Source organism: Saccopteryx bilineata, chromosome 5, assembly GCF_036850765.1.
Source record: "Saccopteryx bilineata isolate mSacBil1 chromosome 5, mSacBil1_pri_phased_curated, whole genome shotgun sequence".
Taxonomy (NCBI): Eukaryota; Metazoa; Chordata; class Mammalia; order Chiroptera; family Emballonuridae; genus Saccopteryx; species Saccopteryx bilineata.
This window is the reverse complement of record NC_089494.1, coordinates 146,344,297-146,357,608: the sequence shown is the minus strand read 5'-3', so window position 1 is coordinate 146,357,608 and position 13,312 is coordinate 146,344,297. Positions and strand designations below refer to the sequence as shown.

General features: G+C 36.8%; 1 protein-coding gene across 6 annotated transcripts in view; it reads left to right on the top strand.

Annotated features, from left to right (window-relative positions):
- The window catches only part of MALRD1 (MAM and LDL receptor class A domain containing 1), a 794,026-nt gene that overhangs the window by 67,216 nt on the left and 713,498 nt on the right, over positions 1-13,312 (top strand). For all 6 annotated transcript variants that reach the window (XM_066232773.1, XM_066232772.1, XM_066232769.1 and 3 more), the window contains exon 5: positions 1,113-1,209. In XM_066232773.1, coding sequence (XP_066088870.1) covers positions 1,113-1,209 — 97 coding nt within the window. The remainder of the gene's footprint in view (positions 1-1,112; positions 1,210-13,312) is intronic.

Genomic DNA, 13,312 nt, shown 5'->3' with positions numbered 1-13,312 from the left:
TAAGTTTCTCAGACTTGTTATACTTACATATTTCTCTTGGTGCAGACTTGGTAGATTTTTAAAATGTCAGTCATTTTAACAGTAAGTCACTGAACAACCATTTCGAATCATTGCCTGCTATGTTTATTTTTTATTATTATTTTTAAATTTTGTTTGTTGACTTTATAGAGAAAAGGGAGAGAGAGAGAGAGAGAGAGAGAGAGAGAGAGAGAGAGAGAGGCTTGTGGGAGGAGTGGAAAGCATCAGTTCATAGCAGCTTCTCATATGTACCTTGACTGGGCAAATCCAGAGTTTTTGAACTGGTGACCTTAGCATTCCAGGTTGACGCCTCATCCACTGAGCCACCACAGGTCAGGTTATCCCAGCTGTGTTTTTAGATCATGACAGAAAATGTGTGACAGAAAATGTGTCTTACATCCAAGGTAATACTGTGAGTTAACTTTAGAAAAACAGAGGTAGCCTGACCTGTGGTGGCGCAGTGGATAAAGCATCGACCTGGAAATGCTGAGGTCGCCGGTTCGAAAACCTGGGCTTGCCTGGTCAAGGCACATATGGGAGTTGATGCTTCCAGCTCCTCCCCCCCCTTCTCTCTCTCTGTCTCTCCTTTCTGTCTCTCCCTCTCCTCTCTAAAATGAATAAATAAAAAATTAAAAAAAAAAAAAAAAGAAAAACAGAGGTAGAAATGGGCCAAAGTTGCAAAATGCCAAGAACTGTAGTTTAAGGTGGAGCCAGCTACAAAAGCTGGTAAATACTAAATAGTATGAACACATGGGAACCAAACACAGAATGTAACTATGAGGCAGAAGTCAGGTGAATATTGCATCTTTTCACAGACATATTACCTAGCCTGTGCTGGACATGTGAGAGAGAAATGACAGATATTTTCTTGTCCTTGAGCATACATGCTGTGATATCTTTCCACTTGGAATTGGGGTGTTCACCCAAGTGTTTCCAGGATGTGACATGTTTCTTATTGGTAGGCTTTCTACCTTAATGATGTTCTTTGCTTTGTATTTTTGTTCGGTTTTGCTTTTCTTCTGCAGGTTGTTTTACTTTCTTTTTCTTTTTTTTTTTTTAAAGATTTGCAAATAATTTTATTTCATTTTATGCAGGTTGTTTTTCAAGGTCAATTGATTTCAACTAAGGAACAGAATGAAGTTATAGCTATTGATGATATATCTTTCAGTTTAGGCTGCTTGCCTGCAAATGGTAAGAACTTTTTCTCATTTTAATCCTTATTGTGTATAATAAATTCAGTGCAATGTAAACTTTGTAATGACTTTGATCTGTTTATTTTTGCCTGATAGTTTACAATGTCTTGTTTTCCACTGTGCTAGTACATTGTATCACAATGACTAGATTTTTGCTAGAAATGAATATAGGCTATTTTTTACTGACTCCTAGAAAGAGTTAAAGGGAATAGTTTAGTTTCAGATTTGAAATCTTGTACCAATGTTTACACTGACTAGTTAAATTGTGCCAAGAGAACTCTGTGCGGTCTAGCAAACTGAAAAAACAATAACAACAACAAAAAAAAAACCCAACAAACAAAAAACACTGACCTCCATAGACTTGAAATTGGATTCTTACAGGGTTGGTGAAATTATTCCATTGACAGACACAAATAAAGATAGATATTAGCTATAATCTATTTTCTATTTAGACTGAAACAACTAGATTGATAAACCACACATATCAGATCTAAAAAAAGATCCATATTGGTCCCTTAATTATATTAACTGAAAAATATTCAGTTCCTCATTCACATTGTTCTCAATAGAAAAGTTTTATATTAAAATTTAATTTGGCTAGGCAAAATTAATGTAGTCCAATAATCAAGCAGGATTTTTATATATATCATGTAGTTGACAGATTTTCCCCTTTTTAAATTTTATTATACTGTAGCATAATTTATCAGAATAAATATAGTTATTTTTAGAGAGGATTCCAAGTTATAATTTGGTGTAAAGTTATGGTAATTGTAGTAATATTTCAAGAACAGGAGAGATGGGTTGGTCTACTTAAAAGAGACCAAGAAATCTTGATAAAGGATGTCCTTATTGTGCTTGGATTTTAAACAGCACTCCTGCACATATGATAAGAGCTTACAAGTATGTACTAACCAGACAAAGATAGGGTTTTATAGGAGCTGATGAAAACCCATCCTAATACTGGAGCATATAAAGGTCTCTTTCATCTTTGTAATATATATCTTTCATCTTTGTATATATATTGTGCTCAGTATATCTTAGGTAAGAAATCACTATATGACGAGTTGAATACAGATAAATCAAAATAGAGTACTTTAAAGGGACGAAGTGTAACTCTCTTCCATTCCTAGAAGTAAATAATTGAAGTATAAACTTCAATGTCTTTTCACTAAAAGGACATAACATTTATTAGCCTTTTCAGAAGGGATGCAATATATCAGTACAGAACACAAAGTTAACTTCAGGCAAAGCAAACTCTATTGACTATTCTGTTATTCAAATGTCCCTTAATATTCCCTCTTCTGTTACCCTGCATGATATTCCTGGGTCCACAGCACAACCAGCTAATGCTTGATTTTCAATAAGACATCTAGTTCTTGACTTTGATCACTTCATTAGTGTCTTTATATATCTCAGTTTTATAGTTTCCAGAGAAATTGAAGTCAGCCATAAAAAAGTGATTCCTAACTAGTATGAATTATTGGCCAATTTACTTAATCACCCTCAAAGGTGAACAAGACAATAAAATCAGTCATTGGCTAGACTTTCCAAACTGTTAGGAATTTAGGAACTGGCTTCTGTCAGTGAAATTTTATATTATAAATTTATACAGGAGCACACTGGGGTTGTGTTATGGAATTAAAATCACCTGTAATAAGACTCTACTTTATTTCAGACATGCACTTTCTCTCCATCTTTGGCCCTGGGAACCAGAGCCATTTCCATAATTTCCCATGATAAAAATGCTAGGTCAAAGACCAATGTTGATGAACCATAATAAATCACAAAAGATAAATGCCAGATCTTTTCGTAAGCACTTACCAGAACTATATAAAATTATTATACAAAGAAAAAAAGCAATAGTATTGGGAGCAAGAGCATCAGAAAGTTGGACATTAAAGAAAGAATTCTGGTCAAATAGAAAAACATTAGACCCTACAGTTTCTAAGACAATAGTTCTAGATAATATTATAACCATATTGTTTTTGAGGTGGTGTGACAATGAAGTTTACTAAATATGAGGCATGAGTTTTAAAGCTAAGTTATTTGCTAGACATTTTATATGGATATTAATGTGATACAAAATTGCAAGATCTGGGACTACAGAAGAGAACTTGGACATCCAAGACTAAAGTCTTTGATAACTATGGAAAGCAGACTTGTATGGACACAGGGCGATGAATTAGATATCATGAGCCAAGATGTTTTTGCACACAGAAGAGTAAATCGTTATGTAGAAGCAACAATTTGGACTTAATTTTAGGCCTTGTGTTTTATGGGACATTGGGAAAGGATGTCCACCGTTGGGAAAGGTGCAAAGGAGGTGATCTTATGGAGAAAGCCAGTATTCAGATAGGTAACATGGTGTGTTCTCTAAAGGTGAGTCTGCAGGGAGTTTTGTGTTTTGCTTCTGAAGCAGCGTGAGAATTGAGGAACTATCTCAAGTTTTGGGAGGAAAATATCACCATGAGGATTAATAATGGAGAAAAAGGATAAAGCATGATGGAATGAGATTAGCATTTCAGTGAAGTTGCATTTTGTTAAAAGTAAGAATATGAGAGATGGTAAAATGGTATAACATTGAATTTCCAAATGAGGCTCTCCAGTCAAGTTCAGGCACTAGCCTGATAGACTAAACCTAGCTAATTATTAGGATCACGTGGAGGAGCGATTGATCTGGGGTTCCACTCCAGACCTTCTGATGGGACTCACTGAGGATGGGGCCTGCATTTTAATAATGTTCTCTAGCATTCTTTGTGAAGCCAGCCCATCTCAGGTTTAAGAGCAGACCTGGCATTTGGGATGCTGGTCCATGTTGATTACTGAATCAATGACTGTCCTGGGTCAGAATCCAGCTATCCCAAATCAGTGCTTTCAGTCTCATGTCATCCTGGTGATGACGGTCCAGGGTAGCGGGCACATCTGAGACGGGTAGGCAGAGCCAACACGACATGTTCCAGAGATCTCCATCAGAAAATTGTGCTCCAAAGGAGGATAAAATTAGGAATGCATTTGGATGCAAAAAACAAATGTTTTCATAGGTGACTTAAGAAAATAGAGGAGATAGACAGTTATGGCATAGTTTCTTCAATACATCACATATTTTCTAATACTGTTAAAGTAAAAAACATTGTGTTAGGTAAAGGGAATGTTTTTGGTCCGGTCATTGGCTGAACAATTGTTACAGACTTCCATCCTCCAGCACTAACAAAATAAATTTTGTTGGTTTAAACCATCCAGTGTATGGTACAGTACTTTGTTTTGGCAGCCCAAGTAAACTGAGATGTCTACTAATGAAGATAAATAATATTTTAATACAATATAATAAAAATTAAAATTAATAAAAAATCAATTATGAACAAAATATAAAAATGTTGAATAAATGCAGAATTAGTGCTATTGAATTTTTCAGGCTCTGGTATGGATTGGCCAGGCACTAGTGTGCTATAAAACAAACTTTAAGAATTAAAAAAAAATTTTTAAATTTATTGTGTTAACATGGCTTCACGTTTCCCACTCAATATAACACCCTCCACCCACTGATTTAGCTCCCCCACCCCCATGCAAAATCTCTTTCCATCCCCATTTCACCCCATTTGCCCCCCTTTCCCTATCTTCACCCCATCTTTCCCTCTGGGACTTACTGCCCTGTTATCTGTATCTATATGTTATGTATATATAATTTGGCTAATCCTTTTATGTTCTTTGATCCCATGTCTTCATCCCTCTGCTCCCTGTGACCCTGCCTTAGTTTCTATTTTGTTCTTCGGTTTACTTTGTTCATTAGATTCCACATATAAGTGAGATCATATGATATTTCTCTCCCTTGGCTTGGCTTATTTCACTTAGCATAATTATTTCCAGGTCCATCCATGCCATTCCAAGAGGTAAGATTTCCTTCCTTTTCAAAGATGTGTAGTATTCCATTCCTGCTTTTTTATCCACTCGTCCACTGTTGGATGCTTGGGCTGTTTCCAGATTTTGGCTACTGTTAACAATGCTAAAATAAATATGAGGGTGCATATCTTCTTTTGAATTAGTGGTTTGGGAGTCTTAGGATATATTCCTAAAAGTGGGATAGCTGGGTCATATGGCAGTTTCATTTTTAATTTTTTGAGGAATCTCCATACTGTTTTCCACAGTGGCTGCACCAGTCTGCATTCCCACCAGCAGTGCAGGAGGGTTCCCTTTTCTCCACACCCTTGCCAGCACTTATTGTGTGCTGATTTGCTAATCACAGTCATTCTGGCAGGTGTGAGACTGTATCTTATTATACTTTTAATTTGCATTTCTCTGATGATTAGTGACATTGAACAGTTTTTCATATGCCTGTTGGCCATCTGTATGTCCTCTTTGGAAAGGTGTCTATTTAGTTCCTTTGCCCATTTTTTAATTGTATTATTTACCTTCCTGGTGTTGAGCTTTAGAAATTCTTTGTAAATTTTGGTTATTAACCCATTAACCTCTAATCAGATATATCAGTGAGTAGTATGTTCTCCCTTGGAGTAGGTTGTCTCTTTATTTTGTTAATGGTATCTTTTGCTGTGCAAACCTTTTTAGTTTGATATAATCCAATTTGTTTATTTTGTCTGTTATTTCTCTTGCCCACAGAGATGTATTGGACAAAATATTGCTACAAGAGATATTGGAGAATTTACTGCCTGTTTTCTTCCAAGATTTTTATGGTTTCGTGACTTACATTTAAGTCTTTTATCTATTTTGTGTTTGTGTTTTGTGAATGGTGTAAGTTGGTAGTCTAGTTTCATTTTTTTGCATGTACTTATCCACATTTCCCAATAGTATTTGTTAAAGGCACTGTCTTTATTTTATGCTCTTACCTCTTTGGTCAAATGTTAATTGACCGTATCGGCATTGGTTTATTTCTGGATTCTCTGTTCTGTTCTGTTAATTTGTATGCCTGTTTTTATGCCAGTACCAAGCTGTTTTGATTGAAATAGCCTTGTAGTATAACCTTATATCAGGAAGTGTGATACCACCCATTCTGTTTTCCATTTTCAAGATTGCAGAGGCTATTTAGGTCCTTTTTTGGTTCCACATAAACTTTGGAATATTTGTTCTACATCTTTGAAGTATACCATTGATATTTTAATAAGAATTGCATTGAATCTATAGATTACTTTGGGTAGTGTATGGTCAGTGGTCACCACTGTTGTCGCCATTCACATGCAGGTTCTCATTGAATTCAGACAGATGGTAAAGAAACAGTGGCTCCAAAAGATGGTGGACCATTTCGTTTATTTAAGTCTTGCTCTGGCCAACGAGCAAACACATAGGGAAAATACTTCTCTTTCATTCAAGGCTCCCAAAGCCCTGATGCATTCCCCAGTTCCACAGCCAGGAGAATCTTCTCCAGTTCTTCCTAGAATCAAGGCCCCCCACAATCCTCAGGAGGCCTCTCAAAGCCCCTCAGCTCTGGTTCCACATCTGCACATCTTTTCTCTCTCCGCACAACTGGCATCTTCTTCAGCACTCTGCATTCTCTCTGCTCTCCCTGCAAAACTGGCTGGGCCCACAAAGACCCCTCCTCCAGCAAACATTAGCAAAGCAATGGCCCCTCCCTATCAGAAATGCAATCCACCGTTTGCAATCAACTGCCCTGCTCTGAGGGCAAGCACACATGTGGTTGCCCAGAGCCATTTTTTAAAAATAAAAGTCAACAAACTCAAAAAGTACAAATTTTATAAACTCATTTGCCCAACACTTTACATAGACATTTTAATGTGTAAATATTCCCATCCATGAACTCGGTATATGCTTCTACTTGTTTGTGTTTTTCTTGATTTCTTTTTTCAGTGTCTTATAATTTTCTAAGTAAAAGTTTTTACCTTCCTAAATTTATTCTTAAATACAAAAATTAAAAATAAAATAGTATCTTTTTAAAGCTGGAAAAATTCTGATGGTGAGGATGTATTACATAGATTAAGTATAGTATTATTTTTAGAGAAAAAATATAACTATTCTTTTACTACATATATTTCTCTTTACTATTGAAATGTCAATTACTTCATAAAAGTGTAAGATATAGGTATTTTAATGTTTTTTGAACATTTTGCATGTTGGACAAATAAACTAAATTTTAAAAATAATATTAAAGAAATCATTTAGAATATTTTCACACCTTCAAACAATATAATTGTAATTACAGTTTAACTTAAGATATAAATATGCACTGCACATTTATTGAATAGGAATTTCTCTTCCAACTTCACCAAGGTAGCAATTATATGAGATAAAGTCAAGGTTTATGACTCTAAGTAAGAATGTGCTTAATTACTGCTTCTTGAATAACACTGATTCTTGATTAAATGCTTATTATAATTTTTATAAAGATTGCATGCTGTGGATCATATTTAGAATATTTTGACTATTCTGTGAATATTTTTAGATTGGTCTGCCAGAACGCTGCCTTTGTCAAATTTATAAAAGCCTGAAATACACATGTTATCCCTTAGTGAGTCTCAGAATGATACATACGTTTATCCAGTTAAATAACTGAGAACCTAGTTCCCTTTTTTAAAAAGATCTTACTTTTAACTACTTGTTCATATCTAATAACTGTTCACTGAAATCCATTACTAATTTATAATTTAAGAAAATTGACAGAGAGGGTCTAAAGCTGGTGGAGTCAAAAGTGGATGTTGATTATAATATTTATTGTACTGGCCTTGAGAATTGGATTTCTTTCTCTACCATCTGAGAGAATCTGGCCAATTTCACATAACCTGCTTCTACTAGATAAGATTTAAAGGATGGTAGGTACTAAATATGTGGTCTCATTGGTACAGAGATCTTAAAATGTTTGTCAAAGATTCATCCTGCTGATCATGCATCATTAATGAAGAATTTAAAAAAGTAATAATTTTCTACAGCTAGATTGTGGTGCATGTAAAAATGATAGAGAAAGAATATGAAGAGGGAGAGATAATGAATATAAATATAAATAATTGGCATTTTAAATAGTTTTAAGCTCTGGGATAAACACACTAAAATAAAAATGTTATTAGAAGATTAATTGAGTGACAACTTATACCCCCATGACATTGCTTTCATGGTTATAAGTTCTAGTTTGGAGCCAAAGGTAACAAATGTGGTTGATATTGGTGAAAAATATTTAATACCAATAAGTACAAGTTACATTTTAAATTCCATGCAATTTATACTTGACTCTTTTGTTATTCTTGTTTACAATACTTTTGTGAGGTTTTTTTGTCTTGTATAAATAGTGAAAAATTAAAAGTAATATACAACATTTAGTTGAACTATAGCCAATATTTAATTATGTAGCTCTAAGGGGGAGAAGATTTATAGCTATTATACAAATCCACAGAAATTACAGTTTGAATTGTTTCATGGTAATTGTCATTGTGCCATCATAGCTTCATTTATGGTACACACTCCCTTAGTTGCATTTGTAGTTTTATTTTCGGTGGATTTCCCATTCAGAGGGCTTTGCATATTCATTATTTGTAAGCTTCCATTAGGAGAAACTGGATTATGGATGTTATTTGTAGATCGTTTTCATAACCAATCACTTCAATTTCATTTCAAATAAAAATGTAAACAATTTATATAGAGTGTATGATATTTTAAATTTTTTTTTAATTTTATTTATTCATTTTTGGAGAGGAGAGAGAGAGGGAGAGAGAGAAACAGAGAGAGAGAAGGGGGGAGGAGCTGGAAGCATCAACTCCCATATGTGCCTTGACCAGGCAAGCCCAGGGTTTTGAACCGGCGACCTCAGCATTTCCAGGTTGATGCTTTATCCACTGCGCCACCACAGGTCAGGCGATATTTTAAATTTTGATAAATTTTTCTTAACTCTTTCATTTATCCATTAGTGAAATGAGAATATATTGAGCATATATGTTATACCAAAATTTTTTCTAGATACTGGGCAGAGTAACAAAGGAAACAAACAGTAATCACTGCATTCATGGAGCTTACATATTAGTCAGAGGGAAAAAGACTCTAAGCAAATAAACAAAGATATATTTTATGCCAAGCAGTGATATGTGCTATGGGGAACAATAAAACAGAAAACCAAGATGAGGTGAGGGTGAGATGAAGTTTTAGAGCAGTCAGTCATGGTCACGTGAAGATCATAGTTTGTAAGAAAAAAAACGAAGCTGTTGATCGAGCAAGTGATGTGTACATCGGAAGGTACTATACATGCAGAGCCTGAGGAAAGAGAAATCCAGGCCTATATGAGGATGATCATGGTGAAGACTTTTGTGTTTACTTCATGAAGGCTAGAAAGCCATAAAGTGGTTTTGAGCAGAGGAGACATGACCTGACTCACATTCTGGGACAAAGACAGAAACATAGAAGGAAAATAAGTTATTACTTAAATCCAGAAAGAATGCAGTTCCATTGAATATGAGTAGTGCAGGTGGTAGGACAGTCAGATTCTTGATGTGTTTCTAGATAAAAGAAAGACATGCTGATGGATAGTATATGTTCAATGTGAGAGACAAAAATGGCTCCAAATATCTTACCTGAACTAGGCAGATGGAGTTGTCATGATCTAAGATGGAAATGAATGTGGGAGGAGAAAGTTTGGGCAGAGACAATCAGAACATTAGTTTTGGACAATATTTCTATCGAGATGTGTGCTAGTTAGCCAGGGGAAGGGGCCAAGTCCACAGCAGGCTATCTATGTGGGAGTCCAGTAAATGGGCATAAGATCTAGTTTTATGAGTCAGTGGCATGTGAGAAATGTTTTAAAGGTGTGAGACTAGGTGAGAAAAAGAAGGTCATGACTGTAGAGAAGAGATCCAAGGACTGAGCTTTGGGAGACTAATGTGGCTTTCTGTAACCTGAGGAGGCAAGGAAAACCTCACAAAAAGACTGAGAATGAACAACTAGTAATTTAAGAAAAAAAAAACAGGAAAAAGTTATGTACAAGAATCTAGGGAAAAAACATTTCAAGAAGGGGGCTGATCAACTAGGTCCAATATTACCCATATGGCAGGTATGTAGGGAGGAAAAATTAAATACTAGAGTTAGCAACAAAGATGTCAACCTTTTCATATGCAGTTCCAGTGGAATAGTAGGGTTAAAAAAGGGAGGAAAAATTTCTTATAGATGCTACAACATGAATGATCCTTGAAAATATTATGTTTAATGGAAGAAGTCAATAATGAAAGGCTGCACATGGAATAATTCCATTCATATAGAATGTATAGAATGAGCACATCCATCCAGTAGTTTTCCACAGCCAGTCTGTGGATCGGTGCTGATCCACCAGAAATTTTGAGGCAGTTCACAAAAGAATGAACTACCCTGATGGTTGCTAGAGGCTTGTGGGATGAGGGAGGAGAGAATGAGGATTGCTGTTAATAGTTATGGGACTTTATTTTGGAATGATGAAAATGTTTTGGAATTAGCTACTGATGATGATTGTAGAACATTGTGAATGTGCTAAAAGCCATTGAATTGTATATTTACACATGATTAAAGTAGATTTAATGTTATCTGAATTTTACCTCAATAAAAATATTGACAATAACCTTATTGGAACAGGTTCAAGAGAAAACGGTGGGGGAGGGCTGGAGTGCGGTCAGAGAGAATATGAAAAACTCAGAAGAGTTAGTTGAAGAGAGTCGTAGGTTCAGGAGGCCTCCTTAAGAAGGGTGAACTTCAGCCACATTGTGTACTGGGGCCTGTTCCACGAGAACGTGCTGCTGTAAGGAGAAGAGGAAATTGCTGGAATAATTTCTGAGACAGGCAACAGGAGATGCATTTTCTATACGAATGAAAGACATGGTCTTAGAACAGAGCATGGCTCATCGATCCAGTTTCCTACACTGTGTAGGAAGATTGATGGTGGGATCTGTGAAGTTTTCTTCTGATTATTCTTATGAAATGTGAAGCAAAATGATCAGCTGAAAATGATGAGGTAGAAAGAAGAATGATAAGCTAACATGAAGGAGGAGGTAGAAATTTAAGGGAGGGGGTAAAGTTTTTTGAATAATTGTCTAGGGATAGAGGAAAAGGAAAGAATTAGAGAATGTAGTATGGGATTGCTACAATACAGTGAAGTGAGTCGTCTCAAATATGTCATTTTAATTGTCATAGTGTCAGAGTCCTCTACACTCAAGGTCTGCTGCACAGATGCAGGATGGGGTAGGTGGTGGGTTTTGTGTAGATCTGAGCCTGTCCATGGTGATGCCTTCAGCTAGGAATGCTTGGGGCATTCACTGGGGTCCTTACTACTTGTGGCAGACCCCACAACACTTTTCTGCCTGGAGCCACTATTGTGGCTGGACCAGCCCTTGAGGTGGTTCTTAAGATCCCAGCAGGCACCTCAGCAACAAACATCAGAACAGTTTGAAAAAACAAGGCTCATTACTCAGAAGTCCTAGAGGATACAGGGTTCTCCTGGGGCCAGACAACTAGGTCATGATGGAGAAAGAGAGAGAGACTGGGAGAGAGTATCAGGGTTTCTTCCATTATTGGAATAAAGGGCAGAGTTCCTAAGGTTTTATGGGTTTACTCTTTATTGGTGAATTTAAAAATAAGTGCAGGGAAGGGAAAATCAGGTTAGTCAAACAGTCAGTTATCTAGGTAACCCTGAGCTTTCTAAAATGAGAACTTCATGGGTGGGGGCTGCCTGGATCTTTATCCAGTTCTGTACCTGGCTATGTGTTTATTTGAGATGGATGCTGTATGGCCAGTAGTCGCAGCCGTTGTGGCCATTCACGTTGCAGGTTCTCATTGAATTCGGACAGATGGTAAAGAAACAGTGAAGCCAGAAAATGATGGACTATTCCTTTATTCAAGTCTTGTCTAGCTGACAAGCAAACACACAGGGCTCCCAAAGCCATGACACATTCTCTGGCTCTATAACCAGGAGAATCTTCTCCAGTTCCTCCTAGAATCAAAGGCCTCACCAGTCTCAGTGGAGCTCGTGAAGCCCCTCACCTCCGGTTCCCCATCTGCACACCTTCTCTTTCTCTGCAAACATAGCTCCTTTCCGCCTCTTCTTCTCTTTTTGAAACAGGCTGGAGGCAATCAAAATCCTCCCCCAGAAAACATTAGCAAAACAATGGTCCTTCCTAAGCAGGAAGATAATTTGCAGTTTCACAGACCACTTATACCTGGTACTGCCTAGCCCCAAATGCAAACTATAAGCAAGCAAACATAAAAATCATATTTTACAAACTTATTTGACCAACAAATGCCCTTGAAATAGGTGCTTCAGCAATCAAAAGCTTAATGTAAGGCACTTACTTGATAATTACAAAAGCTAATTGTTCAGCCCTTTGACTATATGGAGAGTTGTACTTACCAGTTTTTGCCCTTAGAGTATTGGGAAGCCTGAGAAGGGCCAGGGATGAGGGGCTATCTTACATCTATAAGAAGGGAAAGAGGACATGACAGAGGACTGAAGGAAATGGTAAGATGGTAGGACCATTAGCTGGTAGGGCATGATGCTGTAAAAAATTTTTTACAGTTGAGATACTAGAAGGAGTGAGCTGGCACAATAGGGATGAAGGTTGTGGACTAGATCACAAGGAAATGTAATCGTTAGTAGTGATAATACTCAGAGGAATGGCAGTGCCCCAGTGTCCATAGATGACTGCAACAAACTGGCTCTTTGATGTCAAGAAAATCAAAACTTCAGTATTTAGGAAAGTGAGAGTGAGAATTATCTGGAAGTATAAACTGAGGTAGGAGGGACAATTGGGAAAATGAGTTTGTAAAATTTGTATTTTCTGAGTTGCTCACTTTTATTGTTAAAAATGGCCACTGCCCACGTGAATGATGTTGTGCAGGTAAGGGTGCTAATTACCTTCCTGCTTGGGAAGGAGCTTTGTTATGCTAATGTGTGCTGGAGGAGGGGTTTTACACTAAAAGGTTTTAAGAAGAAAGGAAAAAAGAAGGAGGCCATGTTTTTGCAGAGTGAGAGCAGGGAGGAAGTGTGCTGAGGGAAGCAGCAGCCAAGATTTTAGAGTGCTGAAGGAGAAGAGAGTTTGGGCAGAGAGGTGACTTAAACTGGTGGGGGGGGCCTTTAATTCTAAAAAAAAAACAGAAAAGATTCTCCTGGTTGTGGAACGGGAGAATGTGTGAGTGGGTTT